The sequence below is a fragment of the Prorops nasuta genome, unplaced genomic scaffold (assembly GCF_024137725.1).
Source record: "Prorops nasuta isolate Cenicafe-Biocafe unplaced genomic scaffold, Cenicafe_Pnas_1.2 PNAS00013, whole genome shotgun sequence".
NCBI classification, from domain to species: domain Eukaryota; kingdom Metazoa; phylum Arthropoda; class Insecta; order Hymenoptera; family Bethylidae; genus Prorops; species Prorops nasuta.
This window is the reverse complement of record NW_027116810.1, coordinates 6,592,083-6,610,681: the sequence shown is the minus strand read 5'-3', so window position 1 is coordinate 6,610,681 and position 18,599 is coordinate 6,592,083. Positions and strand designations below refer to the sequence as shown.

The 18,599-nt window shown below is 46.5% G+C and overlaps 1 protein-coding gene across 1 annotated transcript; it reads left to right on the top strand.

Moving 5' to 3' along the window:
• Positions 1-6,067: 6,067 nt before the first annotated feature.
• LOC136778158 (cilia- and flagella-associated protein 43-like) lies at positions 6,068-11,381 on the top strand. Its single transcript, XM_066734771.1, has 6 exons — positions 6,068-7,377; positions 7,458-8,085; positions 8,172-8,964; positions 9,063-9,352; positions 9,448-9,873; positions 9,954-11,381. The coding sequence occupies exons 1-6, from the start codon at positions 6,068-6,070 to the stop codon at positions 11,379-11,381; spliced, it is 4,875 nt and encodes a 1,624-aa protein (XP_066590868.1).
• The last annotated feature ends 7,218 nt before the right edge of the window (positions 11,382-18,599 follow it).

The following is an 18,599-nucleotide window of genomic DNA, read 5'->3' as shown; positions in this document are numbered from 1 at the left end:
TCCCAGGTCGTAGCTAATCCAATCACAAATCTATTTTACACGAATTTCTCAATCCCAACATTCGCCTTTTTCCGCTATATGCATACCCGATTTTTCCAACTTTCAACCTGTATTGAATTTTCCCAGCGTAGGTGTGCTTTATCCTTTCACGGTGTGTTACATCGAGCAGTGACTGACAGCTAAATCTCACCTGGGAGTAGGAAATCTATAGCTAGATGCTAGCTTACTCTAGGCAGCTTAATTACGCCGGTACAGGCTTCACTCGCATTCGCAACCCCACAGCACGTATCGCGATATGCGAACCAGCCACGATTTGCACATATAGTATATGTTGCGTTAGAATCTTTGATTCAACGGATATTTCAAGAATATTATGACCACGCTACTCTTATTCCTGCGGAAAATTATCAGGGGGAGGGAATAGAGTGGTAAGCGGTTAGGGAAAGTTTTGGAATTTTCATTAGTTTTCCTGATACGTGGGATTTGAGCGGGTGGAGCCGGGCTTTTCGATTCTGGTAGGGAAAGAGGGACGGCATGAGTGTGTGTGTGTGTGTGTGTGTAGAGTGCCAGGAGTGTCTCCGCGCTGGATCCCCGCAGGACGACAACGACGACAGGCGCTATTGGTCGCTCAAGGGGACAGGGGCGTGGTTAACCTCCATCGCGTCTTTCCATAATTACACGCTCGTCTCTCCACTTTTCTCTTTTCTCTCTTTTAAAGCACCGTATACGATTCGAACCATCTCCTACCTTATCATTAAACCTCGCAACCAAAACACTTATCATCCACGAATCTACTTTGATAGGCATTCCAGACGAGCCTCTCCTTCCATACCTCCCTCGATAATTAATTTATACGATAGCTGTGAATATTGCAGTGCGCGCGATCTCGTGTCCAAACAGTTGAACGTGGATGAGAGCAAAAGGATTTTGCAGGATAATAGTGGGTCGGGGAGGGGGGGGGGGTTACTCGTTGTTGGGTATATTCGCGAGTCACGAGAGTTCTTGGACACGAAAAGTGGATAGGTGGAGTAAAGAGAGAAGAGTGGAAGGTAGAGAAATGAAATGTGGAAGGTGAGAGGGGGGGGGGGGCGTGTTGAAAATGCTCTCACGGCGAGGTCCTGCCGTGTCGCGGGATAATTGGGACACCCTGTATTATCGCGTGCGTGCTATACGCGTTGCTCGGTGTGTGATTGGATAGGCGGAGATGGGACGCTCAAGATAGCTGACCCTAACTAAGGTAGAAGCCGAGCTGGCTATATCTTAGAGGACCATCTTCTCCATCTGCGGCAGCATTGCCTATCCACGTCACGCTTGATGCATGGCGTGGGCGTTCCTTCGTCCGCGTGTACAGGGGTTCTCATTTAATTACCGTCGAACCCACGCCACGCGGTTTTTCGCTTCCCAGCTTAGAACAGCGAGGTGTCAGGTGGTCTTCAACCCTCTCGAAAAACTCTTCGTCCACCCTGCTACCATCTTATTCTTCCTATAGCCTATGAAATAAACGTCACTCTCTCTCTCTCTCTCTCTCTCTCTCTCTCTCTCTCTCTTCGTCTTATTAATAAAGCAAGCTTCAAGAACGGCGGCGATTGAGAAATTGCCTAAGCGAGATAATCGAAACCGCTGGAACAAAAGCGAAGGGGAGGACACGCTTGATTATAAATCACGATGTTTGGCGGAGCCTTTTGACGATTCTCCAGTCGTATATATGTATACATATATATATATAAATGTATAGATGTGTATTTTTGTATATGTATATAGTACGGCGCAGATACTGCGGAGCCCTTCGAGTACTACACAATCTGTCTCGCGCGCACATGCGACAGAGAGAGAGAGAGAGAGAGAGGGGAGGGACTCGAGAGTCCTCGTTAACTCATTATTAATAGCTCCAGCAGTTCATATTAATGACAGACGCATCTCCTTCTTATATATCTACCTGACTGCCATATCCCAGACACGCACCGAACACTTTGAATTCCTTGACTCTCCAAATATCGCCATTATGATTTTCTGTGCTTTTAAGAATACTAGACAAGGACCAGCTATTTAGAAAAATTTAAAAAAAAATCCGTGCACGACTTTAATGATTAATCGAGCCGCATCAGAGGCACATTCAGTAGCAGCTCTGATGGTCGCTCATGCTCCTCCAATTTGAACGTTATTCAGGGCGACACAAAGACGTCGCGTTTCAATCATATGTCATACACGTTTCTCTCTCTCTCTTCGATTACGTTTGCCAACACACTCTGTACCTTCGATAGAGAATCTCCTCAAACGAATACTAATTGATGTTGCTGCGAACCGTCACAGAGAACACAACGGTTCGTCCTGTGTGGTCCAGGAATTAACGTGGTTTCATGCATGTCGCTCATTGTCCATTCGTTAAGCAATTTTATCTATATTTTTTTTATACTATTATATATATATATATAGGTGCATGCATGCGTATACATACATATAAGTGCGTCGCGGCGTCAGGACGACTGGGCATCAGCGAGGAAGAATAACAGGGGCGCAGCTGTCTCGGGGGACGATCTCGTACCGGGAGCTATCCGAATCTATGCGCAGCGTGTTATTATTTTTTATGGCCGCCGAGGGAACCGCGTAATTTGACGTTTAGCGATTTAAACGTTTGTCTGTGATCGCCGCGACGCATCTATAATCTTCGAACAGTCTGAAAGTCCGAACATGCAACCACCAGAATGCAGCTGCTCTATACCAGCTTCTTCCATGTTTCTTCTTCTTATTCTTCTTGGCTTCTGATTCTTATTTTTCCTTCGCAAGGCAGAGTGACCTTTTTCTAAAAAATTTTACGCGTATCCCGACCACTCGACGACTCCCTCTAGAATCCCTTTATTTCGCCTTGAAAATCTCGCGAATTAGCATACTGGATGATCTATCGTCTCTCGCATATGATAATTATATGAAAATTGTATTGGCTCGTGTGCACCGCATTCGCGTCGATGATATAACGGAATTGGAAAGGTTCGTGATTAGTCCGCGCAGAAATATGGAAATTTAACGGAGAGTTAATGGCTGGTGGATCTGCAAAAAGCGTAATAATCGAGCCGGTAATCGCGATTCGAGTGATTCTCCATGATTTCCACTGGTGGGACGTTCTCACGGGGATGCGAAGGCCCTCTCTCGCGTTTCCACAAGAGTCATTAACCGGTTTCGGGCCGGTCGCCGATTTCGTGCGGTATGGCCAACAGTCTCCAGCCGGAGCGATACTCTCTTTCACGACCACCATGCACCTATAGCTCCCATGCTCCCTCCGTTGACGGTTCATCTGGTCTTTTCGCCTTTATCATAAATGGATTCTCTCACGCATACCAAATAATCCATACACCAAAGAAATTTCTGGCCGAACATTCGCCCATTGGATGAGTGCCGCGTGTCCTTTTCATCATGACAATTCGATAGATTTTCTTACGCGTGCCAAACAATCCATACATCCACCATGAAGAAATTTCCATAGCTTATCACGATAACATTCGTCGATTTGAAGTATATGCTATCCTCTTCACGAGGACCGGCCACTCCCTCCCTTCCTGCAACGCCAAATAATCGTTTCTCACGCGAAGCTTTTCTTATTTGCCCCGGCAAATCCACTTCGCTTTCGGTTCGAACAAGGTAAAATTATTCTGCTTTAAAAATTCGCGAACGTCGTATCGCAGAAAGACACACACGGGACGAGGATATGTGCAGGGGAAGCGAAGGGGGGGCTGATTGGCGCGCATTACGAGCGTGCACGAAACTACGAGGTCGTAGCTCGTCGTAAGTGCGCGAGTACTTTTTGCTCGAAAGGGATCCGTGATTGCTGGGAGCTGGCTGGCTCATGGCTGGCGATCGGCTGCGGCTGCGGCTGCGGCTGCGGCGCGGCGACGGCGGCAGTGTGGAGGAGCGGAGGTGGTGCCGCGAGATAGTTCACCGAAGGCTCGCACACACAGCCAGGCGAATAAACGTTGCGAGTGTATATGTGGTGGTGGTGGTGAATGAAGAGGAGGGGGAGTAATCTCGCGGGGGCCAAGGGGAGTCAGCGAAACGCATTGATACGGCAGGTCTCTCTCGAATGTTGTTGCAGGCAGAGAGAAAAGAGTGGGGAGGTTGAGCAGGAGCGATCCTCCGGTTTCCAGAAGGCCGAGGGAGGGGGAGCGTTGCGCGAGGGGCACAGGGGCCCACGAGAGAGCAGAGGTTACTTTTAATGTCTCGCGTCACGCAGCCCAAGGCACCATGAGCCTCGACTCGTCGTCCTTACTAATTTGGCGCCAATTTCCAGCCGGCCTCCGGAGCAAAAAGCTGGAGCATCGACGGAGGCCGGCCACTCCATGGTCCATTGGTCCGTACACAGGCCACAAGCCAGGGCGCGGGCCCTGATTAAATGCTAGCCGCCGTCGCTTTCCCACACTCTCTTCTCCTCATCTCCTCCTTCACTCCCATATATACACTCTGGAATCCTCCACCACGCGCACCATGGATCTTAACTACCCAACCGTCCCACGTGCGTGCCACGAGGAGACTCCCAGCTTTCAATCTCTTCCACAAAGATGCTTCTTCCTTTTCTACGTTATACCCCCCCTCCCCCTCCCCCCCCCCAACCCATATACAAGAATTGTCTCTCTTAAATCTATATAACAGGAGCATATACGACGTTGCTATATAGAGAACAAAGATTTTCATATTGCGATTTTGAGTCTAGTGTATATGTAGAAGGAATATGCTCTACGTGTATATATACATGTAGTATATACATATATGTATATTGATTCCATTGGATCGAAATAGGGAAGGAAAATGGTTATAGGGTTTCGTTGAGCGAGCCAGTCGATAAGATCGGTGCTTATGCAAATAGAAATCTCAGCGTGGCGTCAGTTTAATGACGCTGTGTGTCGGTCGGTGCGCGTACAAATGTAATACGTATAGAGAGGTTTTGCTTTTGCAGCGAGAGTCAGTCAGTCAGCTGGTCGTGCACGGTAGGCATCCGCGCGCAGTATATCAAGCAAGGAGGATAACTTTTTGATCGAACCTCGCTCGAATGACTCCCCGCTGTTTGACCTCATCACGCCACGCTATGGGGGTCTTTATAAAGCACTGGCCAACGCCGCACCGTCGGTATCCTAATCACCTTTTGTCTTAAGTCTTCTGCCTCGTGTGTGTGTTCTCCTACCCCCATTCCCTCTCTCTCCCTCTAGCCTCCATACTCACTTTAGTTCGCACAGCCAAATCGATATCCTCCTCCCTCTGCATCGAAATTTCCAAGATTCTCTCTCAGTCGCGCTTGACGAGGATGCGTATATATATATATATAGCAAAACTTTGTAACGATTGATCGACTTGATTTAATATGAGACATATATATGGGGTGTATCACTTAAATCGTATCAGCTATCGAAGGCAATAGAAATCCGGGATATGAAGGAATAAACATATTATATATAGATATAAGCATGCGTATACATTTTGTTAAGGATAAACCAAAAGGGAGGATGATGCACAAGTGAATCGCTCCATCTCTATGTGACACTCCTGTTGCATGACATTTAAAATCAACGAATGAAATCAGTTTATTATTTGTATTTTTAGCAATGTAGCAGCGACGGAGAACACCTCCCCATCTATTATATAATCATCCACCAATGTCGTGCTTATCGATGTGCTTCGCTCCTTTGGCTCGTCAAGTTTTTATTTTTAATCATTTCTGTATTTCTCCTACGTGCGCTGATATATCTAACACAGCTGTGTACTTGAAAAAAATGCCTCAGACCAGACGCTGCAATAATTTAATAGAGTCTTCGTGTTTGTACCTGTATAGTTATTTCCAAGGAGGCGTTACTATATATATATATATATATATACGTTCGAGAGCTCGTTCTCGCAGGGACAAAAAATGGTCGAGCTATCGACCGAAGATGTGCGTTGTATATCATTAATGCATGAGAACGTTCATACTATTTAGCGATTTTCAGTTGTTCGAGCGGGAGGATCGCGTGCCAATATTTTTTGTCTAGGTTAGACGAATTTCCGAAATCCGATTGAGTAACGGAAAGAGCGGGAAAGAGAGGGAGATATGATTAAAAGTAACTGGAAGCCATCCTGGATACGCGGAAGCAGGATCGACGAGATAATCTGGATCGGTAAGGACGTTCTTGCCTGGTGTTCCGGCTTGTGTATAATTTTTTACAAGATCGGTGAGAAGAGACAGGGATTGCTTTGGTGCCCAGACCAATCAACGGGCGAGGGAGCCTGTTGCCTGTCGGGTCATGCGACGGTACCGATCTTCGCGTTCTCCGAAAAGCGGACCAAACCGAGAATCCTCGTGCTGGCTTACCCATCGATGAAGAAAATCTCAGAGTGCTCGCGAGACAGTCCGAGCGGTTATTTGGCAACAGCCTTCACGGCGAACGATCATATCGTGGCTCTGGAGGCCCATCCTAGCTTCCGAATGATCATCTGGTCCTGGCGAACGGGCGAAAGGATCATAGAGGTGGAGACCGCAGTTCGCGATAGAGAGGGCCAAATCCTAAGGATCACGCAGTCGGGACCGACGTTCCTCGCGCAGCTGGGCAAAACCTCTGGCGAATTATTCACATGGGAGGTCGATATCCTAGAGAAACTGGCAATTTTGAGGGACCATCGAATCACTCTGCCAGAGAAGGCCGAGCCCTTCTCCATAGACTGGCGCCCAGGGCCCGAAGCCCTCATGGCGATCTCAGACAGAAACGGCCATATTTACCTCAGTAATTACAACGGTAGCAAAATCTTCCGGATTGTTTTCTCTCAGAGATGCGACCTCTGTCCGGAATACGAATTACCAGCTGTCCATTGGTTCAAAACTGGAATAGTATTGAGAACGACCTTCTGCCAAATTAGATACTACAAGCGAGATCCCAAGAGCGATCGGTGGTACAGGGCGTGGTACGTAAAATCCTCTATGAAGCCTTGTCTGCTCGTGGTTCATCCTCACAAGACTGATCGATTCTTTTATCACACGTTAGAAGGATTTCTAATGCAGATTGATTTCCCAGAAGAGCAGGATACACCGGTTCTCCAAAAACAGCTGTACTACGGTGGCTTTTACAAACAAGTCGATTTTGTTTATCCCTGGTGCCACCACGTCGTGGCCATTGATGATTTTAAGCAATTGACCATCATCGAACGCTACAGTGGCCTCGAGGTTTCCAGCTTTGTCGAGCCATATCTCAGGGGCCACCTGAATACTTTTCTTTCGCATCCAGAGCAACCGATATTTGCACTGATCACTTCGGCAGGTGAACTTCTTCTGGTATCACTCGCCGATCCTGAAGAACCGCGTGTGGCTGCTCGCGTTCAATTGCACAGGGCTCCCTTGGACTTCCTCAAGTTCTCTTATCGCGGAAAGTAATGAATTTATTCTTTAATCCCAGCAAATTGGCTTATTTTGCTAAATATATTTTTAACTGAACACGTTCCATTAACAGATATCTCTTGGTGGGAGAGAAGAGTACCGGTATATGCTTTTGCTTAAGCGTACTCGATGAAGATGCACTCAACGTTCTATGTAGGATAGAAACGAGAAGAAGGATCACGGATGCCACGTTACTGGAAAGTAGCTCGTCCGTTAAAGTCGTTATCTCGATCGATTCATCCAAGCAAGCTGGACATTATTTTCTGCTTTATGACATCACTGGAGAACAGAGTTTTATCAAAAATCCAACGAGCACTTTGAAGTCTAAATGGTTTTGCAAGAATATTTACCAGTTGCCTGACAGCTCGCAGGTTTTAATCGGTTCTCCGAGTATCAGCGGTAAATTCACCACGTTCAAATTGCAAGATTGGAAGAGTTTGGTGAATTTGGACACTTTTGCCAGTGGCCACAGCGTGCGTCGTGCATCCGTGTTTACAGATCAGAATTGGACGAGCACTGCTGCAATGGATGGGCTCGTTACTATCAGAGACAAAAACTTGAAAGAAGCGAAGAACGTCTTGATGACTCATCATCGTAAAGATTTGGGTGTCAGAAAGGCCATCGTTACACCTAGAAGAGATTGCGTTATTGCACTTGGATACAATGGATCCTTGGTAGCTATGATGAAGAATCATGGCAAGGTAGAAAATGCCACAATTAATATTATGTAGTTGTAAAATCTATTTTACATTACGAGTGCTAACATATATATGCATGTTTATTACAGGAAGATTCTGACGATATTCCTAAAATCCACCCAGTCGATCCCAATGTCTATAACATAGCAAAGGATGGCATATTAGCGGTTTACGAAAGTATGGAGGAGATTGTGAAAAATTTATTAATGACAGAGAATCCGGATCTGATCAGAGACAACGAGGAGGATGAGAAAACTTGGGTCGAGTGGAGGAATGACAAGACGCTGGCAGATTTGGATAGAGAATATTTTCAAAAGAAGAAGCTCATAAGGGACGATTTGTTCGCACTGAAATCGGAGCTGAAGAACCTCTTGGACATGAACGATGCTAGCCCAAAAATAGAGAAGCTGCCAATTTCAAATTTCGACTTGGATTTGGTTGCACGTGAGAATAAAATGATAAAAACGAGGGAAGAAGCTGAAGAGTTGAGACAGCAACTAGAAGAGCAATGCGTAAAAATGGGCCAAGTCTTCAATTGGATAAAATTGAAATTTTGGGACGAACAGATAATTTTAGGCCAGTCGATTTTCGAGCTGTTCGATAGAATGGAAGTGGATAATTATCCTATGGTAGCGGAGGATCGTAGATTGGACGATGAACTAAAGTGGGCACAATTTAGTCGAGAAGCGATGCGTAAAATTCTAGAAAATGGCACGTTAGAAGCGTGGGTACCTTGCTCCGAAAATGATCTTCGAGATCATCTTTGTCAACCCATCAGGATACATCAGGAAGATGAGAGGCAAAGAATGGACGAATTGCTGGAAGAAGAAGAGGAGGAAGAAATTTCAATGGAGGAGGTGGAAGAGGAACGAGCTTGCAGTGGTAAGCAATAACATTCCCACAAGTTATACATATAGCGTATATAAGAGAGAAAAGTTTGGCTGCAGGAAAAAGTGAATAAAAGGAGTGAATTATTACAGGAATGACTACTCATCGGTACGTCGAGCCCTGCCCGAACTACTATTCTCAATTGGAATCCAACGGATTTATCCACGTGTTGCACAATAATCATTTTCTCCTGAAGGATGGAAGGAAGCTTCGCAATCACTTTAACAGTCTCTTCGACGATATGGCGATACAGAAAAGGCGAGAAGTGGAAACGTTACACGGGATGAATAAAAAATTGACTCACATAAGTTCAGAGTTGAAGAAAATGTTTGGTAAGAAGATGCAGGGCCCTGTAGCGATCGATTACGAGTGGCGTCAGAAGGTAAGTGGGGGAGGCAATCGTGATAGAGGGAGAGAGAGAGAGAGAGAGAGAGAGAGAGATGATAAATACCTAATTCAGTGGTGGTGGTGGTGTAGGAGAGGCCGGAAAGTATCGTTCAAGTTTTGGACAATGAAGTGAAGGTAAAACCGTATATCACAGCCTCGCAACAAGAGATGTTAGACAAAGAAGCGTTGGAGGCCGAAAGGATCAGGCTATTATTATTGGCTGACGATTTTCGAGAGCGTGCTTTGATGGCGATGATGGATGGCGTGCTGGAGGTCCGATGGGAGGACATCATTAAACGAGACGTGCCCAAGCCGGAATGTATGTTGCGCAAAAAACCCGAGCAATACAACGCTGATGATATTGCGACGATGAAAAAGTATCGTAAGGACGTTGATTCGCTTAACGAAGAGCGCCTCAGATACAAAAGGATACTCGAAAACGATTACGCGAAAACTTGGGCGGCTCGCCAAGAGGTTATCGACAGATTCAATCTGAGGCTGCAGGAATTCCTCGTGGTAAGCAATCAAAGCACACTCTGTGGCTATAACGGCTAAGATTCCTCGCGCTTCAAAATTACAGGATTTTCGTTTGACAGGAAAAGCTGAAAATCGAGGCTTCGTTGCATCAGCTGAACCTTCGATACTCGCGAGGATGTTTGCGAAATGTTAGACGAGTCGCTGCCATAGAGAAGGATATGGAGATGAAGAGGACCATTGCTTTCAAGAAGAATTACGTCACGGTGATGGAGGCCCACCTCGAGGAACTCGATAATTTTTCTAAAACCGTCAATTCGAGATACGAAGGTCTTTGCAGTTTCGAGAGAGCTATGGGCAAAAGGCTGAAGCAGGAGTTTCAATCGTTTGGCAAACTTATCGTTGGTCATTTGGAAAATCTGTACAACCGGAGACCAAGAATGACCTTGAGACTGTCAGCCAGCGACTTGATCGATTTGGGCGAGCACGCTTGTTCCGGAAGTAAACCGATTCACTTACCGGCGTCCTGTGCAGAGTACTTGAGGCTCTTGGACAACTTGGACGTTCGTCCGACGAATCTTCCGGAAGCCATTGGCGCCAACCACTGGCAGAGCTTCTGTCAGCTTCGTAGACAAAAAATTGAGGTGGAATTGAGGATTCGGGCGCACTCGATGGAGCTGACGGAAGTCGAGCGAAAGATCAACATTTTTAATGGGAAAATAACAAAGTTGAAAGCAAGGCTAGGCGATCTTCGCGAGCAATTAATCATGAGCAAAAAGAAGCAGGACACCTTCGATCAGAATATCGAGATACAATTGGTCCTGAAGATGGGACAGATCGAGGTCTCGCTGAGAGGATGCTCGAACGATTGCGAAAGCTGCGCGTTCATCCCGTGCAGCGCCATCGACGGTGTGAACCAGTTGATCTCTGCAGCAGGTAATAGAAAGATTAACGCCATGAATCGCATCGTGCAATTTGGCCGAGGGATTCTTTTTAAAGAATGGAAGCACGAGATGCTGAAGCTCGAACTGGAGTTCCTGAAGGAAGAGCTGGAAGAGGTGAAGAGAATTAGGGTTACCATAGAAATTCGAAAACTCCTGAAGAGCAAGATCGCCAAGGATGGTAAAACGAAAAAGTCCGATGCCGAGAGGATGCTTCAGGAACACGAGAGAGCCATCCAGAAAGAGGAGAGGTCGCTCAAACGTTTCCACGAGGAGTTTCGCAAATCCCTGAACATTGAAGTTGCTAAGCTAGTCGGTATCGGTACGAAAATTGCGTCGATGAAGAAAAAGAACGCCCTGCTGGATAAACTTATTACCGAGTCGAACCTGAAGAGATGCGAGATGGAGGAGCAGCGTGATACAGCTGGAGAGGAGAGACAGCGAAGATTCAACGAAAGAAAAATGCAAATATTGCTGCAGCGATCCAGTCTAGTCAGAAAGCTTCAGGCTAATTACATCGAGCTTCTCTCTCTTCAGACCCAGCATAATCTTCTTCGATCTGGCAAATCTCCCGGATGCTTTCGACTACCTCGCTTCGCTGATAAATAGTCCGGATAATTTTTTCAGTATCATTTACCACTATTTCACAAAAGTATCAATATAAACCATCGTCGCAACTCTGCATGTATCATCCAGTTCTCGAATAAACGATATATATTTTACTTTTGCAACATCATTGTCCACTGTTTCAGAAATATTTATACAAAACTGTACACGTATATAGTCTTGACTCTATATATGTATAGCGCTCGTCGCTTCTCGAAGAAACGATATTTCATCGGTGTTCATTGTTCAGCAGTCCTAATCCGACGAAAAGTTTGAGGCTTGAAAAAAGGCACGGATTACCCTTTGCACTCGGTTAAATTACGAGCGAGGAAGAGCTTAATCGGATAAGTATTTGCTCCGTCTTATATTTAAAGGACAAGCGGCAATTTGCGCCGACGTATAAATCACTCAGAGGGACGTAGTAGTCCCGATACATAATAGTCACCGTGCGATCTATACACTTTTTAACCATAAATAACCGCTAATAGTAGAGCAACGCGAGAGATGAATGATTGCACGTTGCTCACGGTGGACAGTCGGAGCGACTAGAAACACTCGTGTACGATTCAATTTTATCTGAGAAACATCCAGGTGGCCTTTTCTTCGCTTTTCCGCCACGCAGAATCGCGCGCGTCTCTCAGCGGTGAAAATAAAAATGAGAAATCATCGCTCGACTATTAAACTTCCATCGTTTGGCTTGCGAGGCTGCACTCCACCACCCCTTCCCGTTACAAGTGTTTTCTGGCGAACGCGGTCATTGACCCCTGCTCACGCTCTACCTAAATATTACCCCGAAAAACTCTCATTCTTATTGATGGATCGTGTGGTTCGATAATTTTTTTCTTTCAAATTTCTCGCTCATGGGGAAGGTGGGGGGGGGGGAGGGGGGGAGGGGGAGAGGAGTGACGAAATCCGAGAGATATTCGCGACCGATTAATCATCGTTGGTGCGTGTGATCGCGACGTTGGAACATCTTTCCGAATGAACGGAGCAAAATTCGCTGCACCAAAGTGGAAAATCGAAATTGCTGCTTGGGAAAATAACGGGCTTGCTTTGGTGGGTGCGCAGGGGGGGGGGAGGTGTATGGCATGGCACACCGACCGGGGAAGCTTCGAGGGGACGGAGGAATTCCAGTAACACGGGAGGATATCCCCGTTATCGGAAAAGCCTGCACTCCAATCAATGCAAATCAAATCGAGAGCCGTGAATACGAAGCGTATATAGTCAAATCAACTGAATAAAAGCTTCATGAATGTAAAAGACTGGTGAATGCGGCGCGAGCCAATCTGGTAATGCTCCCTCCCCCGCCCCTCCACTGCCCCTGTCCCACCGCTCCCCCCCCCCCCCCCCGTTATCCCATGGAAAAACGCGAAAATATCCCATTCCACCAAACTTTCCGCGCTCGCGCGTGTAACGGACATTCGCGCCATATGTAAACACGTCCAACGCTCTTAAATCTGCCACTCGATTCCCATGAAAAAACCAACGGTTAGGGATATAATCCTCCTAGCTCTCTCTCTCTCTCTCTCTTATTCCGTTGGGTTAAACACCGAGTTTTCGGTCGTCCACGTATAATAATAATTGCAGCCTGAGAAACTTGTAAGTGAGAAGGGGGGGAGGGGGGGTGATGAAACGTTTAGAATAACGGGATAACGAGGATGGCGGTACGTGACTGTTTGGGCATACGGAATAAATGCTATATTTTTGGCGAGATTCTCCTTTGAGCAGCCAGCAGGACCATAGAAGGGGCGACTCGCTCGCTTCTGTGTGCGTGGAGCGTTGTTGTTGTTGTTGTTGTTGCAGGATTCCCTTCGTCGGCAATGGAGCAGCGTGCACTCCGCACCGGCTCTGCTTGGCGCAATAAAAATTTGACACCGTCCTCAGGATCGGCGAGGAAGAAAAACGGGCGTTGGGCATGGGAGGAGGCATGCTTTACGACTAGCGCTACGCGAAGGGCGAAGGGACGACAACGAAACTCGTTATTATCCGACCGTACTTCTTCGTGGCGTCCGAGAAGAAGAAGAGGAAGAAGAGGAGAGGGCCTGGCTCTGGCTCGCTGCACGGGCCACTTTCAGACCATAAAGAGACAAAGGAGCACCCCTCCCCCACCCCCCGTAAAAGCAGTAAACTCTCATTTTCGCGAAATAAAAACAGCAGCAGCCTGCCATGCCACGACGTTCTCCAGCTTCTCCTCCGCTCCACCGACAGATCCTGCAACTGCAACTTATTTGCGCCAAACTCCAACTCCAACAGGATATTCCTGCACCTAAGCCTGCAATGCGTTCGATCAAGGACACCTCGCTTCGAGGAACCGATTACGGCACCTTCCGATCGATTCTCCTCAACATCGAAATATCCTGCCAGAGCAGCGCTACTTTTACAACAGCCATATCCTCCATTGTGGCGAAACTGCGATGTATTTTTCCAGCAGACTAAAAACGATTATGCATTTATATACAGCGAAGATTGCCGAGGTTATGCAGAAGGACACAACGCGTGACTCTGCAGATAGTGTGTCCTCCGAAAGAATAACGCCAGTGCATTTTTCCCGAGAGTATTATCAAGAGTCGTTCTCCGTTTTGGTCTGTTTACGACGAAGATTAACGAACGGACTTGGATAATTATAGCTTTTATTTATTGGATAGGAAGGAAGGGATGCTCTCGATGGCTAGCGAAAGGTAATTTAGAGGGTTCCAGAGAAGAATGCATCTAGCGTTCTAACGCACCTTTGGATGTAGAACGCCAGGGCTCTCTCAGTTTGACACGCTCTTGAAATACGACTGGTCCTTATTACCGCCCTTATTTTACATTGAGACCAATGTTCCGCACGCACGCCCGGACTTTACGATTACGAGACTAATCTCGTTTTAATGACAGGGTCCCACGAAGTCGGCAAATAACGAAGTGTCAAATCGGCCTCGCAGTGGGCGTAGTTTTCCTCTCGCGCCGCGCCGCTCCGCGCCGCACCTCCCTAGCTAACCGTAATGTATTCCTCCAGCGTATTTTAATTAGCAGCGGGAGGATCCACTCGCTTACCACTGTATCATTAAATCCCCCCCCCCCCCCGCTATTCGCCCTGTCAATCTGGTCATTTTCAAAAGCGACCTGTCAGCTGCTCCACGGCCACACGACTTTTCGCAAAAACCTTCCGAGTTTTTCCGCGCGCGCGCGCGCACCGAGACCACCCGCAGCGAAGGAAAACACGATGCTGCACCTCTCGGTTATACTTATCCGCAGCGGATATTCTGCAATAAACTCGGCCGAGTCTCTCTCTCTCTCTCTCTCTCTCTCGTGACTGCGGGGAAAGAGTCCAATCGAGAAGAGAAATATCACTCAGTAATTTGACAAAGTATAATTGCGATACGAAGAGTCTTGCGCGAGATACAAGTTAATGGATTTACTCATTAGAAAAACATATTTGCCATTGGCTGCCAGTTTGCAGTGAAAGTTTTACGCGATATCTCGAAGCAAATTTCGCTTGCACGCGACCACCGTTTTCCGATGCACTTGCACGGTCAATAACGAATTCCACGCTGGCCCCCATTCATTGCACATTCGTAGGAGCGAGCAGCCTCTGTTCTATATCCTATATACGTATATATATTGTATGCACATACGTATACGTACACCCTCGCTCATAAACATAATTACCTGTATTTCTACGTTGGCAACCTGACTCTCCACCGATTGTTATTCGCTTCCGGCAGTTTTTCCTATTGGACGATTATCTTTCATTTGTTTTGCGCGCTGCTCGTGAAACGTTTATTTCTTATCGGCTATTTTGCATTAATGGCAAATCTAGAGTTGTTGCTGGGGAGTTGAAGATTCAAAGAGCGATCATCCATTCGCAAATGGAATGGATCGGCTCGTATCTTTCTTTTGCTCGCTAGTACAGCTGTATTTGTGTGTGTGTGTGTGTGTGTGCTTGTAGTTTCCACGCGAAATCTCAGAGGTCATTTATTCTGGACGGTGGCCGACAGGTTGGTCGAGTAGAACAGCCTATTACAGATATCGCTGAGCAACGAGCCGGGGCCCTGTCTCGCGACTCCTATCAAATAATTATTATTGTTGTTTGCTTTGCCAATCCTCTCTCGCAGCATCCCTCCCCCCTCCCGTGAACCGGCAAAGGTCGCCGGGGTGACCAGCAATTTGTAGCAAAATTTATTACCGATGATCGATACCGAAACCTTTCTCGCCGAGTTCTTGACCGCCGCTAGCTCTGCTCTCATCCGCACTCAGGCCTCTATCCACTCTGCCATTCTTCCTTCTCAGTCCTTTCTTACCCTTGACTTTATCCCACTGGATCTCCTAGTTCGTTGGACTAATAGACCAAATTTTATTAATATACCAAGTGTCCATATATACGATACTTGCAGAGCGGTTGAAAGAAAGCTGGGAGTTGGTGTGAGAAAATAAGGAGCTTTCTCGCTGTGAAAATGAAAGCAATAAGGAGCAAGTGTAAAGGGTGTGGTGCAAGGTATAGGGAGTAAGAAATAAAAAAGGGGATACTGCAGCGAGTAAAATAGGTGAAATAACACGTATCGAAGTAGGAGTAGAGAGGTGGGTTGGCAATGTTAAATACAGTGTACGGTGGGCATGTTTTTTCCGAAGCGCGTTTATTCGCTCGAAACGGACGCTAGAAGGATTTGGAGTTACAGGAGGATGATGGGGGGAGAGGAGGGGGCTGGGGCCAGTTTTCGGCGCCACGGAAGACACGGACCCCACGGAACGGTGGGAATATCGCCGTAACCATGCAAATTGCTAATCGTCGATGACGCTCGCACGCTCAACATAGTAACGGCGTGTTTACTACCGCTTCTTCTTCGTCGTCGTCGTCTTCTTCTTCTTCTTATACTATACCATGGAGGATATTAGGCTCTCACCATATTCCTTCCCCTCTGCGTAACCATCACGCGACTACCGTCCGCACCGCGTTACCGTTTCATGCCGACCAAGATGCTCTCTTCTTCTTCTTCTTCTTCTGCTTCTTCTGCTTCTTCAAGTTCTCCTCCCAGATTCTCGCTAACTATCGATCACGACTGCAAAAACACGTTCCCAATGAAATGGCTTTTAAATAATACCGCGCTATTCGACCAAGGGTTACGGATAATTGATGGAAAGATTTCCAAATGAAACCTTCTTTGAATATTCAATGAGATTACCTGAAGAGAGCTTTATTATCGACCGAAACTTGACTCTGCTGGTCCGGAATATTTCTCGGTATCGAGGATCCGTGGTAAAAGGGGATAAGATTCTGGTGGTGTAGAAGAAGAGTGATGTTTTAACATTTGAGCAATATAAGCAATCTCTCTTGTATATATATATATATATATACACGTAAGTGTACAAATTATAGGGGATGGGTCGTTGAAGTTTGGTCGCCAGTCGGGCATAAAACGTGGAAAGCACAAGTGGATACTGTTGTTATTGGAGTGGGGAGGGCCAGAGCGAGCGAGGCGAGGAGTGTCCTTGCTCGACAGACTTTTTCCCCGGGAGGCAAGGGGAAATGGTAGAGAGGCAGCCATTATATAGTAGTAAATATCGTAACGACTGAGCTCGCGCTCGCGGTCAGCCAGGGAGAAGCGCCAAGACTAACCACGAGTAATTATGTAATTGCTGGAGAATTACTTACCAGCCGCGGTCCGTCATTCAGTGACATTCCCGTCCTTTTTACGAGGCCCTGAATGCCAGGTCATTGTCTTCGCCACCACCATCCACCCCCCCCCCCCCTCTCCCTCTCTCTCTCTCTCTCTCTCTTTTACCCTTTCGCGTGATATCTCAACGTTCAACTTTTTCCTCCCCCCCCCCTATTCCTCCTACTCCTCCACTTCTTCTTCTTCTTCTTCTTCTTCTTCATCCTCCTCCTCGCTACACTTGGTCTCCTCGACCGTGGCAGCTGCTCGTTCGATCGTAACCTGTTCCTTTTACTCTTGCACCAGCACTTTTCTAATTTCGACCGGTCACTGCAAAGATGAAAATCACCAATAATCACACGGAGAGCCTCGCGCAATTAGCGTTTGTCATCCTTCTCGTATATATATATATATATATATATACGGGAATATAAGAGTACCAGCTTAAAACACGTTTCTCGTGCATGTACGAGGGTGTTACCGAAGAAAATGGCTGACTTCTCGGTCGATCGATCCTCGATAAAACCGCTGCGGGACGATTAAAGTTTTATTAAGCGGAAACAGAGGTTAATTTGTAGTTTCGTAGGTAGTCAGTCCTTTTTCGCGGCTCGGAAGAGGATCCAGAGCTTGAAAAGGGAGGAAGGAAGGAAAGAACGAGGGCAGATTAATTTTAGTGCCGAGAAAGTGGGAAAAAATGGAATCGCAACGGGTGAATCGGCATGGATGGCCGAGGAAGGAAGCTTCGAGTTTGGAATAGCGAGTCTCTCATCGACTCGTTCCATACAAGGCTGCGTCGTTGGCCAGGCTTAATTCATCCAAATTGCTGCCAGCCATCCCCAGCTGCCTGAAACATTGTCCGTATCCGCTTCTTCCACCGATCTCAGACGTTTTCAGTACGACTCGACTCCGCGTAACGATCCCTGCCTTCCCTTGGAAATTAACTGGTTTTCTGCGTAAGTGGACGAAAAAGACTCGGACCCAAAACACCGATCACCACCGAACCACCACTTGTATATATAACATAATATATACCGACACAGGGATAGCACTCTTATTCTCGATAATTATCGCTTGTTCATCACGCGCGCCTCCACCATTTTTTTTCACCTTTCTCAATCTTCTCTTCTCCTCCTTGACCGTTTCTTCAGCTTTCGTGCACAAACTCCTCTATATACTTTGTTCCAGTAGCCCGTTGCCAAAATCCAATAGCTTTGTTTCGCAAAACGACACCACTATATATGTATATACATATATACCTATATGTTCTCGTATTGGGGCTTAAAAGTAAAAAAAAAAGACATTCGTGTGTGCTCATTATTCATACTATTCTACTTGAGATGTCGATCTTGATGATGCTTCAGGTTTTAATTGGTATAAAACACTGATTGGCCGAGTCGCATCTAATCTACTTTCAAACTACTTCCCATGCGCTACTTCCGCCAGAGCTTGATCCTAATCAAAATGGTCTGAATCAGTTACGACTCGATCTACTCAGATATTTCTCCGTTTACGTTACGTTTGACTCGATAAAAAACGCTACTTAACAATAATCAACAATCTTTCAACATTTCTTCATTCATTTTTGCCT

Excerpts from the sequence above, each read along its gene's own strand:
- LOC136778158 (XM_066734771.1), top strand. The coding sequence starts at position 6,068 with ATGATTAAAAGTAACTGGAAGCCATCCTGGATACGCGGAAGCAGGATC. Across the intron at positions 8,965-9,062 it reads AGAGGAACGAGCTTGCAGTG|GAATGACTACTCATCGGTAC; the intron begins GTAAGCAATAAC and ends GAATTATTACAG. Across the intron at positions 9,874-9,953 it reads GGCTGCAGGAATTCCTCGTG|GAAAAGCTGAAAATCGAGGC; the intron begins GTAAGCAATCAA and ends TTCGTTTGACAG.